The sequence below is a fragment of the Pelodiscus sinensis genome, chromosome 6 (genome assembly GCF_052426305.1).
Source record: "Pelodiscus sinensis isolate ZL-2025 chromosome 6, ASM5242630v1, whole genome shotgun sequence".
NCBI lineage: Eukaryota > Metazoa > Chordata > Testudines > Trionychidae > Pelodiscus > Pelodiscus sinensis.
The window spans coordinates 11,114,299-11,130,083 of NC_143057.1; the positions used below are offsets into that span (position 1 = coordinate 11,114,299).

The 15,785-nt window shown below is 43.3% G+C and overlaps 2 protein-coding genes across 7 annotated transcripts in view; one reads left to right on the forward strand and one right to left on the reverse strand.

The window, feature by feature from the left end:
• ECPAS (Ecm29 proteasome adaptor and scaffold) overlaps window positions 1–8,010 on the forward strand; it is an 83,193-nt gene extending 75,183 nt beyond the window's left edge. For all 4 annotated transcript variants that reach the window (XM_006118851.5, XM_075931431.2, XM_075931429.2 and 1 more), the window contains 5 exons: window positions 560–704; window positions 1,375–1,480; window positions 1,665–1,753; window positions 4,453–4,524; window positions 5,261–8,010. In XM_006118851.5, coding sequence (XP_006118913.3) covers window positions 560–704; window positions 1,375–1,480; window positions 1,665–1,753; window positions 4,453–4,524; window positions 5,261–5,400 — 552 coding nt within the window. In that variant the 3' untranslated portion in view covers window positions 5,401–8,010. The remainder of the gene's footprint in view (window positions 1–559; window positions 705–1,374; window positions 1,481–1,664; window positions 1,754–4,452; window positions 4,525–5,260) is intronic.
• Window positions 8,011–10,294: 2,284 nt separating this feature from the next.
• SMC2 (structural maintenance of chromosomes 2) overlaps window positions 10,295–15,785 on the reverse strand; it is a 37,146-nt gene continuing 31,655 nt past the window's right edge. For all 3 annotated transcript variants that reach the window (XM_075931432.2, XM_006118850.5, XM_075931433.2), the window contains exons 22-25: window positions 15,088–15,204; window positions 14,507–14,667; window positions 12,424–12,571; window positions 10,295–11,275 (exon numbers count right to left, since the gene is read on the reverse strand). In XM_075931432.2, coding sequence (XP_075787547.2) covers window positions 11,087–11,275; window positions 12,424–12,571; window positions 14,507–14,667; window positions 15,088–15,204 — 615 coding nt within the window. In that variant the 3' untranslated portion in view covers window positions 10,295–11,086. The remainder of the gene's footprint in view (window positions 11,276–12,423; window positions 12,572–14,506; window positions 14,668–15,087; window positions 15,205–15,785) is intronic.

Here is a 15,785-nt window from a genome sequence, read left to right on the forward strand (position 1 = left end):
CTTTTGATTTGTCTAACCTTGACTCCTCGTTCTTTTGGTGAAGCTAAATGCAGTTTTCAGTGTGCAGCGCTTCTCCTGTCAGACGTTAAAATCCAAATCCCTGGCTGCTGTGTAGGAAACTAAAGATCCCGTGACACTGTCTCAAAAGGCAGGGATTTGCCCACTCTGTTTTCACAGCAGTTTTCCTCCAAACCCCCCACTGCACAAAGTTATGTCCACAAGTTGCAGCCCCCTCACCTGAATCCTTTTATAGTGTGATTCTCTTCTCTTCTTCCCGCCTCCCTGGAGTTGGAGTGAATGGAAACTACAAAGGTGGCTGCATCTTTGAAAATTAGGCCCTCTGTTATTAAAGCACTTTGACGTTCTTTTGACTAAAGACCGCATAGAAATTATTAATATTTCTGTAGCTTTTCCTGATGGTAACAAACATCAGTGAATTGAAGTTCTTCAACTATGTAGCGTGTGTGGATTATACAAGGACTAGATACAGGGGCTGGTGGTTTGGGAAGTAAACTGAGCATAATCCCCTGGTCTTGCCTGCTTCCTGGTACCTCTCCAGAATTCTCCAGAGAGCGTGGGAGCTGGTTCACCAAAGAATGACGATGAGGATGAGAACGAAAAAGAAAAAGAACTTCAGATGGAATCTCTGCTCTGTGCCTTTGAGAGCTTGGGCAAGGCCTGGCCTAGGAACGTGGAGACGCAGCGTAAGTTGAATCCAAGATAATGAGCAAAGCTGGCAGCCTGTGGATCAAGTAGCATTGGCTTAAAAAACTCTGCTCAAGCAGAAGGCATGTGGAGGAATATGTAGGGCTTTCAAGTGCCATTTGCTTGAGCAGTGGGGTCAGTCTGCTGGCTATATCCTCAGGGCAGTGATGAACAGCAGCTGGGGAAGATGCTCTGACTTTGCACCCTAAGAAATGCACACTGCATAGCCTGCCTCTCCCCAGGCTTGTCCCGCACTGACAGGTCCTTACAAGTGCACTAAATGCCATGCACCAGGGCGGGGGGTGAGACATGGAGGCCAATGTTTTCTAAATGCTGCAGGACGGCTGAAGCAGACACCTAAATAAGTGGCCTGGGTTTCCCAGGTGCTGAGCATCCACTGATGTGGATAGGAACTTCGGGACTCAGCACCGCTGAATAATCAGGTCTGTTTTTGAGATGGCAGAATGTGGATGTAGTTGCCTGTGATTAGGTCCCAGTGTATGAAGTGGTGCCTTGTCTGGACTAACCGGTTCAGGGCCCTTTGTGGGTGGGAGGATATTTTGATCTTGCAGGGTCTGACGTCTCCTTGGCGCATGAGCATGATGAAGGGAATGTTTGCTTCTGCTGGGTCCTTATTAATGTCATGACACCCTCATTTGTTGTTTTCAGGCTGCTATAGGCAAGAACTGTGCAAAGTAATGTGTGAGCGTCTGAAGCTCAGTACGTGGAAAGTGCAGCTTGGAGTGCTACAGGCCATGAACGCCTATTTTCAAGGGTAATTTTCCTGCTTGTGCTTCACTTTTATTTCATGCTCTCTCAGGCATTTCAATCCTTGTCATGAAATTGTGACAAATGCACAATTATGTTGTCTGTAATGATTCATCAGAGCAAGCCAAGCAGATCCAGAAAATAGCTTGTTTCCTTCAGCACGGGACTCATGCTGCTTTTAAATTTGCTAGGTTAATGCTTTTTGAAGAGGAGCACGCGGACCCTGGAGCTTTGACAGAAATCCTGTTGGAAACCTGCCCATCTGTCACCCACTCTTTAGGTGAATATATTTTGCCAGCAGATTGTGGGTGATGAAAAGTTCATTTAAATGGTTGGCTCCTGGGAGTTGGCTGGGGATGTATTAGAATCTGTCTTTCTGGACATGTTCATTGAAGTGCAGTCTGTAACCTTATAGCCCACAACCTTGAATTCCCCTTAAATATCTCCCTTGGAATGACGGTTGAAGACTCTATTTCCCATGATGCTTCGACCAGAGCAGGAGTGCCCCTTTTTTTCCTCAAATAGTAATTTTTTAAATTTATTTTTATTTTATTTTTGTGATGGGAGATTGGTGTGGGTGCCTCTCGGGGCTGTACTTTCCACACATCCATAACCTCGCCTGTTTAAGTGTTTCCCTTGCAGAAGATAAGTCACAGAGAGAACTGATATTTTAATGAAATATAATTTTACCAGTCTCTTCGTTTAGCCTTTTTTAATAGCTAGGCCAAATTCATACCCAAAACCATAGCCCATATTTATCTCTGGGTACAGTTCTGTCATAGCCACTGGAGTTACACCAGAGACTAGACTGGCCCTACATAGCTGTAGATTGTTGTAATGAGCCAGGCATCCACAGACTATTCCAGCTGGGATTTTTTTGTATCTAGTGAAGTTATGAATTTAAGCTTAAAAATCAAGCACTAAAAATCCTGGCTTCCCTTCTCCTGTCTGTAAGAAAGGAAATTCTTCCCTACAGACCTATGCTCTGTGCTAGGGAGGTTACTGCAGAATCAGCTGTCAGTGTCCTCTGGTTCTTGAGCCAGTAAGACCGAAGGTCGCATCAGCTTGTCCTTGATTCTGTCTTTGAAGGAGGAGGGCAGGGGACTTGCTGCCTCTGGGAAGGATTTAGAGGGAAGGGATTTGCTTTGATGCTCGTCCTCATGAGCTTGCTCAAGCTGAATCTAGTCTGTAACCACGGCCTTTTTATACATGGCTTCAGACTTCTCGGAGGAAAAAAAATGCTGCATTTTTTCCAAATCTCACTCCGATTTGGGTTCTGAAAGCTCTCCTTTCTCAGCTGTGGAGGAGGAGTCTGACTTGTCAGAGGAGTCTCTTCAGGATTATTTTGTACCTTTTCCTCCCCCTTTTTATTCCTTGTGGGCTTTTTTGGTGAGCTTTGTGAGCAGTGGTGGCCGGAGTGCACCCAGACTTGCTGTGTGCAGATCCCGGAGGAATTTCTCCCTGGCAGCGCTTTCCTTCACGGTCCCATGCTTCTCAAGCAGGGGTAGGGTCCTCTTATGAGAGTTGTCTGACTTGTATTGGGGAAGGCTGGATGAAGTCCTCATCAGAGCCTCTCTTCACCCAAAAGAGGGCAGGAGTCCTGATTGGGCCGGGGAGGGGGCTCATGCCAATGCAGGCACTAGGGGTTGGTTGCTTGGAAGTGGCTGGGCACAGTTTTCCCTTTTGTTGCTCCTGGGAAGGATCCCTCATGTACAGTGCACCCTTGGGATCTAGACTTGCACTTGTGTGGCCACTGCACCATGAGGTAAGGGAGCTCAGCAGGAAGGTGTTGCAGTAGAGGCTCTGGTGGCTGTATCTGCACAGACTCCCACCCAGAAAGGTGGAGGGAGGGAGCCTTGAGATCCAGGAGAAATCAGGCCTGATAGAGCCTGAAAAGGGCAGTAAAGGGATGGGAGTAAATGAACCGCCTCTTGACTGCAGTTATGGAGGCAGAAGACCTGGCAGCAAGTGGGAGGAGGGGGTGTGGGCGTGGTCAGCACACACCGATCCAGCTGTGGAGCACCTCTGGGACCTGTACAATGGAGGGGAGCTCCCCAAGCCTCTCAGCTCCGTGAGAAGCTGGGCTGCAGAAAGAAACCATGGATGAGAATCTGCACTGCCCCTTTAAAAGAGACCGTTTGTGCCCTTCCAGTCCTGTTGTACTCCCAGCACAGGCCCCTGCTCCCCACTACTGCTGCCTGCAGAGCCCGTGTTGAGGACACTGTCCCAATGGCAGATACAAGGCTCTTTTTATGCCACTCCAGTCCTTTTAGACCAAAGAGGACCAGTGCATGAGTAAGGATTGGCCTTTGCACCCCACTGGTTGAGGACCAGGGAAGCTGTTGTATAAGATATGGTCATGGGAAAACAACTTGACCTCTGGTAACTTTGGCCATATGCTTGGCAGTGAACACCCAAATAACATAACCTAATATCCTGTTTGTTTAGGAAATACCTGGGTGGTTATTTTAAGCATTGCTGGGCCACAGGTTTGTGGAAAGGAGGTTCCACTATGTAAAGCTGTTTCTCAGGGGCGGTCTGACGGCATAGCAATTTCACTGGCTTTGTTCTTCAACATGCAGAGTGCTTGCCTTGTGGGTACTGTATCATGATGCTTATCTAACATGGTTGGGGAGTCTGTGTATTTGCAAAAGCTTCAGCGGGGTAGCCGAGTTAGTCTGTAACAGGAACAACTTAAAAAACAACACACAGTCCAGAAGCACCTTAGAGACTAACAAAACATGTTGATGGCATGAGCTTTTGTGTGTACAACCCACTTCTTCAGATGACAGATGTGTATTGGCAGACTCTAGGCTGTTAATTCAGTTGATTACCAGTGGGGGATTTCTGGGCTGGCTTGTGAGATGGACAGGTGTTCTGCGCTACAAAATCTGAAGTTGTTGGTGCCAACCAATGGCTAATGCTGCATTTGTGCCAGTGAGGTATAGTCAGCTTTGAATGCATTTTTTTCCTCCACAGAAAATAAAAGCTACACCTCCATCAGAACAGAAGCATTGTCTGTGATAGAACTGCTGCTCACCAGACTTAAAGGTGAGGTTCTTTGTCTGCTTATCACGCAGAAGATCTGAGTCTGAGACTCCAGCTCAGTTTGTGGCCCCAAGGCCTGGAAGAGTGGAGAAGGTGATACCTTTTGTTGCTCTGCATTTATTCTGCAGGGTGACCAGCTGCACATAGTCCTTTTCATCTGGAAGGACAGTGTTGACATGGGGTGGAGGCAGGAAAAGTGGGAGGCAGACATTCTGAGTTATGCTCAGAGAAGCTGTGGATGAATACTAAGGTTAGGAATACATGGTATGCCCCCTTTTTGGTGAGAACCCTTCAAGAAGGAGGGTAGTGGAGCAAGCACAGGCCTGGGAGTTAGGCTATCAAAGTTCTGTCTCCAGCTCTGGCCTGGACTCAAGGTATCAGATTTTTGCATTGTGCTCTGGCCCATCTGTGCTGCTCCCTGGTAGGTACTGGTGCAAATGCTGCCTGCCCCCTGGAGTTTTGCCAATGCAGGAAGTACTTTTCTTCTAACACTTGTGCTGAATGTAGCCCCTCAGTCTCACTTCGGGGTTCCATCCCCTTTAAGACCTGAACAGGGACTGTGTAAGGCAGGCTGAATTTCCCCCATATGGTTGATAATTGTGACCGATCCCCTGCCTGAATTTTGATTTGGGATCAAGCATAGAAATCAAAGCAGTTCCTGTTTCATAACATTCAGGGGCCTAGTTACTTTGGATCATCCTGGTATTCATATGAAAACTGTCTCTCCTTATCCGTGCAGAGTCTAAACAATGGGACAGCCTGCCCCTGGAAAGCAGAGAGCTCCTCATTGGTTCGCTTACTACCATGGTATTGGACAGCAGACCTGAGCTGCAAGAGAAAGCCTCTTTATTGAAGAAAACACTTGAAAACCTTTACTAAATAGTAAAACACCAACAGCAAAGTGCCATGTAAAACAAAAAAGTGCAGTGTGATCTGAAAACCAAGGGGGGAAATGAAGACTAATCTGTAGCATGCATCATTCCTTGGCCAAAATAAAAAAATGCCTTAATTTCTGTTCCCCACTAATTGTATTTTACTGTTTTAAAGCATCTGATTTGTAAACAACTTCGAAGTTGTGGAAAAAATATTTGCATCAGTAAATACCTTTAATGATCTGCCCTAGAAGACTTAGGTATGTGTGACCTAAAAAAGTATTAAGGGCAAGAAGAATCCTATTCTTAAATTAGGCAAAGTATGTAACTTACTCTGGATCCCAAATAAATAATTGCTGAAGGGAGCTGAAGAACCTAGAACCCTGGAAAGTTTAAATGCTTATTTTCATTTCACCATGTCTTGCAGGTGGAGGTTTAATAGTTGATGCCCAAATAGTGAGTAGTCTCTCCGGGAGATCAAGGGTTGAAATCCTGCCTCTATTGAAATCAATGGCAGAACTTCCATTGACTTCATTGAGGTAAGATTTAATCACAGAACACCCATCTTTCTACTAGCCGTCTGGTCCTCCCTGACACAGAGTACTGTTGGCTTATTTCTTCCATTTCTGACTTGAGTGGATTTAGCAAACCCAATCCCCTGCTTCACAGCTAACAGATCTTACCTCCCAAATTTTAAATGACAACTATTTTCTCAAAGTATGCACATGAAAGAGCACTTTAATGGGCTGTCTGGGATTGGTTTGGATCTGTAAGAAAGGACAGGTGCGTAACACTGCTCTTCTCAAAGTTGTTTTGCATGACACTCCTTAACTGCAGCAAAAAAATACCACTCCCCTTTTTCTAGAAAATGTTTTTCCAGAGTGTTCAGTTTGCCATGATGGAAGTTTTTTTATAGTAGTAGGGTTTTTTCCAGTGTTTGTACTACTGTTCTTGCTTTGGAAAGCTGTAACAATTTAAACTTCTCAATGTTTGTAACATTCTGTATCCTATCAGTTGCCAGTCTACATTGGTTTCTAGCAAATACTTTTAATTTGCACTTAAGACCATATCTGCATTAACATGGAGTAAAAATTGTGATTAGATATCCACTACCCTTCCTCTCCCCCACCTCCCCATCATCTTCTTCTCAGAGAAAAGGCATAAACCTGGATGCTGTGACAACAGGCTTTAGAAATGTGAAACAATCACTGTAACCTGAATGTGGATTGGGCATTGCTTTGCTGATTGTGTAATAAAATCATGAGTGTTGGCAATCTTGCAGCCACAGAGTTCAGCAGAGGAAGATTTGTCATTTTCTTACATGCTCCCTCTAATCCCTTTCTGATTTAATCTGTTGGGATGAGAATCTTTCAAATAACTCCACCAGGGATCATTACTCTCTGTTGCTGGCACGTTCAGGATTGGGTCTTCAATACCTACCTTCCATGTGCTAATTTCACATTCAATGCTTTTGCTACTGTATAATCTTAATCTGCTGTACCAAGGGGAAGGGGCAATGTAGGCTATGCCCACCTGATCAGTAAATTTCAGCCAGTGATGGGGCAAGACTTTGATAAGTGCTTCTGTATCTGAAAACCTCAGCCTGCACTAATGCGAGTCATTAGCACACATTAGGCAATTCTTTGGTGCTGAGAGTTGGTGCTAACACATTTGATCTACTACTTAGTGGCAGGGAGCTGCTGTTTGTTTACATTGTTTGGCTAACCAAGCACACTTGTAAATTTTAAGAGCTTACTGGACAAATCACTTAAGATGGTACCATTTAACAAACAACTTACCTTCCATGAAATCTTTTCAGAAGAGCTGATTTTTGTACAAGATGAGAATTCCCCTATGTTGCTTTGCTGTAGTTGTTCATCTAACTTGTTCTTTCATACAGTTCAAAGCAACAGACAGTTACAAGTGCTCCAAGTCTCTGGGATACCTTGATTTCAGCATGGCTGTGTGTATTGAGGCAGTAGCTAAGATTAGAGCCAACTGGCTTAACTGCCATAGCCAATGTTTTTCCACTAGGTCTTTAATACATAGAACATATTCTATAAATTCTATTGACATCTGGACTGACAGCTGTGGTCAGGATTGTGAAGTTGGAGACCGTTACAATCTCAGACTCCTAAAGCAATATGTTTTTAAATGATTAAAAGTGTGGATTCAGAATGCTTTTAAAGCATGTGCCGATCGATACACAGACTCTACCTGCACAGACGTTGCTATGAATTTAAACAAAGGTTTGATTTCCCCCTTTTCATTTGTAAACTTGACAAAACAAATAGATGTGGCCTTCCTAGAGTTTTTCCTCTGAAAGTGATTGCACTATGTAAAACACACTGTATTTTGCCCAACGGGCATTTCTTGTGCTGCTGCAATGCTGCTTTGTATACCAAGAGTGAGGTGTGCAAGTCTGACACTAGCACTCATTCTAATCTGCAAGCTGTTGCTTAACTGGATGTATATTAAGAGTTTTCTAATGTTGCAAGGGTCTCCACTGAATTCATTGCAAGCTGTATGTGGCTGTTGAAGTATGTAAATGGACTGATTGAAGGAACACCCACCCACTTACCAAAAGGTAACATTAAATAAAGGTGCATGACCTGTTCTTGGAAGCAACTTGTAATTTTTTCCCTACAAATGTGTCAGTTTCAACTATCCAGCGCCATGAGCTTCAGCTACCAAAATGCACATTAACCCCTCCCTGAAAATAGCATGCAATGCTGAGCAGCTCCCAGCCAGAGCTTTGGTACAGAAACCATATAGCAAAGCAAGAGTTCACAGTGGCCTTTTTGGCATGGGAGTGTTTTGCTATTGAAAAAGTACATCCCATGCACAACTGCACCCTACATGAATAAGCCATCTCACTAACTGCATGCATGCTGGGTTGTGCAGTGTTGCTGTAAGTTCTAAGTGGCTCTACTACTGGGAAGTATTTTGTTTGGTCTGCCCTAAAGGAGCCAGAATGGATAATAAAGATAGCAACTTCAACAGGAGAGGTTGAGAGCAGTCTGTATCAAATCAGCCCATACTGCTGCTTAGATAAAAGAGCCACCTTTTCCAATACTTTCTTTCCCCTCTGGCAGCCCCAACAAATTCTCCAACTGCTAGGCTCAACAAGGTCAATAGCAGCAGGTAGTGGGTTCCCACTTATGGAACACTAAACAGAGCCAGACAACTTTCTTCAGACCAGATTTATCCAGGGGCAGGATTTAGGTAATGCCCACTATCATTAGCCACATACATGAGCTAACACAGCAGCTCCCTGGTTAGGCTGTTGGCTGCATTCTAAGGCATATCACTGGTCACCATTTCTTCACACACAGACCTTGGGAAATGGGCCAGTCCTTGCCTACAGACAGCTCCCCAACCTGAAGCAAGTATTTACCTGCAGCCACACAACACAGCAGAAAACACCCAGGAAGCTCTCTGCAACAAACCCCATTGCCAATTCTGTGATGGTGTCACTTGTGTAGATATGTTGACAGAACATAGCCACAAGATGATCGGGGCCAACATACCATCAAGTGTCACAATATCCCTCTGCCATGTACATTGGCCAAACCAGTAGGGGAAAACTAATCTCCCTGGGCATTCAGTAATGGATCTGAAAGTAGCTACTAGAACTACCCTTGGCCACAGGTGTTCTAGGTGCTATGGACATGTTATGAGGCTAGAGGCTTTGACAAGGAAGGAACTATCTTCCACTGTGGCTCAGGAAGGGAAAAAACATCAGTAAAATGGTATTATTGGGAAACCAGATTAGCACCTAACTAGAGGTGGACTGTGATTTCAGGAAGAGCAAATGAAAAAACTTAGGAAAAGTTAAACTTGCTGCGGTTAGGTACTGCACTGTGGAAGATGCACTGCATACTGAACACCATGTCCAATTAAAAGGAATCATCGCTGGGATTTGGTACAATGGCACATCTGGTTTTTTAGTTCCATTTCTGATATTGACAAGAATTTGTTCACTGCCAGGGAACAAAGCTACTACTATCCCTTCCAGATCCAGTATCTATATGAAAAAAGCTGAAAGCTCCAGAAACAATTTTAAGAAAGCCACCAGTAGATCCTGTGGCTCCTGGCAGAGCTCCAGGTGAGTTCGGATGGAGGAAACTTCTTTTCAGCAGTAGTTTGTCATCTGAAGAATTTTGACGAAAGTCAGCAAGATACCTGAAACAAAAAACAGGACTATGTAGCACTTTAAAGACTAACAAGATGGTTTAATAGGTGATGAGCTTTCTTGGGCCAGACCCACTTCCTCAGATCAAATAGTGGAAGAAAATTGTCACAACCATATATACCAAAGGATACAATTTAAAAAAAAAAGAACACATGAAAAGGATGCTTAAATTCGACACTTTATACTCAAGTTTGAATAAAGATGCTAATTATCTTACCCATTACAAAGATGCTTCCCCAATTATCACCTCTAATATCAATAGCTCACAGACATTTACCCCCATCCGCCTTCTGTTCTGAAATTTGATTTGTTCTTTTCATGTGTGTTCATTTTTTTAATTGTATCCTTTGGTATATATGGTTGTGACAATTTTCTTCCACTATTTGATCTGAGGAAGTGGGTCTGGCCCACGAAAGCTCATCACCTATTAAACCATCTTGTTAGTCTTTAAAGTGCTACATAGTCCTGTTTTTTGTTTCAGCTACACCAGACTAACACAGCTACATTTCTATCAGCAAGATACCTGAAAGAGTTGATCCAGAATCAAACAATTCTTGCAGAATAACTTTCTCTTTAATTCAACTAATTATTGGTTATTAACTACATAACTGATTAACCCCAGACTAGTCTGAAGCAGGTATTTCAAACTTAATTAATGCCACTCAGTTAAGTGGTTACTTACAAGGTGAGAAAAGAAAAAGTCATAACAGCTTGAGTCATTTATTGAAAATACAAAAAGTTAAATATTAACATGACAATTTTAGCACATGTACCAAAGTCATAGCTTTGGCCAGTAAGACACCTTCTTCCTTTTGCTTTTTAAAAAAAGTCAGCGGTATAAACTAACATTTCATTGTTATGTTGTATTCTTTAGCAAACAACTCTCATAAGTATTTTCAATTGCCTTTTGATAAAAAAAATTTAAGAATTCTTTTAAGCATTTAGTCTGCAGTTCCTATTTGCATGCCTTACTGATATTTCACACATTTACATGATGTCAGAATATAAAAACCTGTTTCTCCTTTTTAAAGAATCATGATAGGAAGAAACAAATTATAATGGAGGAAAACATTAAATTGTGTGTGGGACAAAGAACAAACAAATTAGGGTGAATATGAAAAGGTTAAGCCAATACAAGGACTATGCTTTGTCTGAGAAAAAAGGACAGTTAGAAATTCAAATGTGAAACACAAAAAAGGAAGGTAAGTAGGATAACAGAGGAAATGTCTATAAAACATGGAAAGGCAAAAGTGAGTGCAAATTCAGTCCAGATTTTTCTTTAGAAAACCAAATACAATGATAATTCTAAATATGAATTACAATCAGAATGTATAGAATAAAAACTGGCCAGAGTATTTACCAACTCACTCATGGTCACTTCAGGTTTTTAAGTTGGCAATTTAGTACTGTTTTTACAATGGCCTTTCTAAGTCTCTTCAAAATAAAGACAACACACATAGGACATTCTACCCAACTGCTGCAGATGGAAGTTTGCTCTTCAAGCATCCACATATGGTCTGGGTCTATTCTTTTGTTTTGCTGTGTCAGCTTTTTTCTGTGCAGGTACACTACTTCCATTCTGCGACTGAGTATATCTTGCTACAGTGGATACACCATCTACAAACTTGGTCTTGTAGAGGACATTTGCATTGTTGAACATCCCATCCTTCAAGGATACCACAATGAACTAAAGAAAGAAAAACGTTTCCACAATATAAAAACTATAATCTGAATGCAAAAAGATAATAGAGATTTTTAAAATGAAGATTGATAAGGATTTTATAAAGTAATATCAGGCATGGAGACAGTCTAAAAGCAACAGTTTAGTTTCACTGCTCCATTTAGCCTAACTGGTTATTGTCCATTCCCCTGGGCACTAGTTCTCCAGAAACACTCCCAAATGTGTCACCTGAAACCATATCACCTCCCTTGCCCAAAACACAGACAGGATATGACTCCGGTCTAGGATTGAGATCATGGAACTTCACAGTGATTATTCTGCAAACTAAAGCATTTTTACAGAGTTCTGTTCCAGTCTTTTTTTCTCACCTTCTAGTGTAAAACTCATTACTTTCCCCAGGTTGTTTTCTTAGTAACAAATTGCAGTAGCTGGTACAGAGCTGTTACATATTAGCAAATACGAAGGGTTTTGTCCATGAATTAATCCATCTATTAAGTTCTATACTTAAAGAGATTTGAGGACTCCCGCTCTAAACGTATAACTTAACCTTTACAAATAGTGCCAGGAATCAGTGGAGAGAATCTTCATATCACTCCAATGTTTGTTCATCTGGCGATCACGTGGTATTCATGTACAAGAACTTAAGGGCACTTTTATGGCCCAACCACACAATCTAAAGCAGAATCAACATGGGTTTGACAGACCCCCCTCACCTCATCCCAGCTCCGCAATCTGGTCTTCCTGTTACTGAGACTCATTTGAAAGCTCTGAACATACTTTTACTGGCAATTGTGGTTGGAACACTTGCTGCTGTGAAACAAACAAATGAGACCCACTCATGCAAGTGGGAAAGACTGAAGGAGAACTACCTTCCAGCTGTCAAGGGAGAGTTAAGTGCCCTTCTCAACTATAAGGAAGGAGGCTCACCTCCTATCTGTTAGTTTCAAGTTGTTTGTTCATGGTTTGATCTGAAATGAAGGGTCCTTATTGCCTAGTACACGAGCTTGTTTTTTGGCCTAACCAAAAGTTTTGGGACTTATGAATATAGAAGATCTAAACACTTTACACTTCCCCAGTTGTATACTCACACTCTCTTGAAGAGTAATGAACTACTCAAACCACTACATATTGTTATTTCATTTGCAAGATCATACCTGGGAATGTCTGAAGTGAGTGCGAAGCATCTGTCCAATGTTCTGTGTGTGAGAAAGATCAAGGGCTGCATCTACTTCATCTAAGATGTAAATTGGAGCAGGTTTGAAGAGAAGCATGGCTAAGATCAGGGACAAAGCCACCAAGGACCTAAAAACAGACCAAAGACAGATAATTCTTATAAACTACAGGGGAAAAATATTTCCTCTCCCCTTTGGCTACTCTTCCAAAGCAGCTTTGCTGCATCCAGGACATTCTGTTGAATGTAGACAGATATGAGATGCTCTGGAGCAGTAGTACACACACCATGGTTTGATATACTGAAACTCAGATTTCTGCCCAAAAGTTAAGATATTAAATAGCCTTTAAAGATCTCTCAGGTTGGTTTGTTACTTTGCAACAAAACTCACAATTGGAACTTCATTCTCATGATCTACCATCAAGGGTGGGCAATAATTTTTGCAGGGGGGCCACTCCACCAATTTTGGAAGGGGTAGGGCCTCAGGCGGAAGGAGGTTGTTCCATCTAGGTGAGGTCTGCCCCTGGTAGGGGGAGGAGACTTTCCATGTTCCCCCACCCCCAGGCCAATCAGACTGGCCTGGGGTGGGGGAGCATAATCTTTGCCCCCCACCTCTGCCCTGACAGGGGTGTGTGGTGCCTAGCGAGAACTGCCAGCTGTTTTGAATAGCTGACAGTTCCCTTTAAGCACCGTGTGCCCCTAGTGGGGAGAGGAGACTGTGTGCTCTCGCCGCCTCCACACCTCAATTGGCCTGGGGGCAAGAGAGCGGCAGGGCAGCCTCAGGCTGGATCAAACAACTTGGCAGGCCAAATATGGCTAGTGGACCCCTATCTTGCCCACCCTTGGTCTACACTGTTGCTATGATAGCCAGTAGCTAGTCTGGAAAGGGGGTGGGGTCTGGGAGGGAGTTTGGGTGAAAGAGGCAGTTGTAACCTAGGACAAGGAATTAGGGCAGAGGGAGGTTGGGTCATGACCTGCGGCAGGCAACTGGGGTGCAGGAGGAATGCAGGGGTTTGGGTTGTTACCTTGAGTAGGGGATTGGGATGCAATGGGTCCAGGAGGGGGAAAGAGGGTTTTGCTTTTGTGGGGTAGAAGGCAGGACTGGAGAGGCAGAGGATTGGGGGAAGGAGGGGCTGGGGTGCCAGAGGCAGGCTCTGACTGGGAGACTTTTACCTGGATGACTCCCAGCCAGCAGCCCAGCAGGTTTTTTAGGCAGCTAGCCAGCCTGCTTGTTCCACCCCCGCACAGGCTGCAGGGGCCATGTGCAATGATGAATAAGAGAGACTGAGGGGAGAGAGGAGTGGTGCTTTGCCCACTGCTTGTTTTTCAAACAGGCAGCTCCTATTGGGCAGAAGTCAGCCAATGGGTTATCCCAGGGGCAGGAGCAGCCTGACGGCCAGATCCAGCCCTAGGCTGCATTTTGCCCAGGCCTGTTGTGGGGGATGGAGCAGTGTTCTCAAAGCAGGCTGCAGGGAACCAGCGCCAATGGGCACTACAAGGCTCTGTGGCTGCAGAGTTCTTAGATAAACAAAGTGGAGCAGACGGTTATTAGCTCTCTCAAAGTGGGGCCATAGCCCACTTTGAGAAACACTGGTCTAAAGCATTCAGTGACATGGTGGTGGTACTTCTGAACCAGGGGACCACCACATTGTACTTAGGAATCAGAGTCTACAAACCAAACGTGGGAATCTTCAGTGTTGCCAACTCCTAAATATTATCAAATATTTTTAGAGTTACTGCAACTCTTGTAATTTATTTCACTTATGCCACTTCTCAACAGCACAATTTTGTCTTAATTCCTGTGAAAAGCAGTGTACTCATCAATTATTTAAATTGATCTTTGTTCTTGAATGACTCCATTATGTAGATACATAAAAGTTAGCCCAGCACTTTACATTACAAGCTCTGGATGTTAAAGTGTGAATCGATAAAATACACCTGTATTTTATTTAAGGAAAGCAAAGTGGGAAAAGAAGACCAAATCTGCATGGCATATTATCAGACTACTATACACAAGATGGGAAGGAGAAAACAAAAAGCATTAAAAATATATATATCACACCAACCTTTGACCTCCACTAAGTTCTGTTAAATTTTCCTTCCAGGTGTTTCCTAAGGCAACCTTGAATTCCAGACCATCTAGGACAGTTTGCCCCTCAGGGGCTGCCAGCATAGCATTGGCCCCAGGTAGAAGAGTAGAGAAAATTGAACCAAAATCTTTGTTCACCTAAAAATGAGACCACCACAAATATTTCTAACCATCTTTGAATCATTAACAGTAATTGTTGTATACTTAAACTAAGAGCCTTATAAACAAACACTTCATTTCTGCTCCCTGTCATCACTTTAATTTAATCTGATGGAAATGGATGTCCAACAGAAACTTAGAATGTGCTAGATGACAAGAGACTTTTTGTTCCATAGCTCAAAATGTAAACATGAGATCCCCAAACTCTGGGGCATGAAGAACCAAAGGGGCAGGGTTGGTGTGTATAGCTGGGACCTGGGGTAGATGGCATGTCACCTAGCTCTGTTCCTGGCCTTGTGCCCCCGGGCCCCCTTGCCTCATCTGTGTCCCATCCCATCCCCACCCGCTGAGCCATGGCCACACTCTTAGAAGGTGAAAGCTAGAGCTGAAATAACATACCTTTTGCCAGGCAATATTCAAAGCTTCATTTTTCTTTTGGTCAAGCTCTTCGATAGTAGCAAGAATTTTAGACTTGTCATTCTCTACAATTCTTTTTCTCTTCATTAAGTCATTATACTGGTTCAATTAGGAGAGAAAATTGGTTTCAATTAACTTTGTTCTTAGCATGTTTGGCTCTAATCCCATAAATACTCAGATGCTTAATTTTAAGCACATGAGTAGTTTTACTTACCAGATTAAAACTTATCAAGGCTTTCAGTAATTTATTCTAAACATATTTTGAAATTTGCTATAACCACGGCTCGACAATTAGTGTAATCTACTCGCCCGTGGCAAGTAGATTACAAGCCAGCACAGCCACGCAGTGCGGTCAGCTCATGTGCCTCGTGCTGAACCGCGCAGCTGGCGAGCAAGGCTCGCCGCCCTCTTGGCAAGCCCTGACTATAACAATTAGCAAATGGTAAAACTAAACCCCGAGGGATGCTTCCCTCCATCCTGTAAACAGTGGTTGTCATTTTTACCACTTAATTACCATTTGGCACCAAAGCTATGGAAAATGCACTAAATCTAGCCATCTATTGCTATACTGAAGCTAAAATGTCACTTGGCCAACTGTTCCAACACCATGGGCTCATATTTTTGGCAAGGAGTTCTTTTTTATTTAATACTCAAAACAGTAGTATCATCTGGGTATTTAG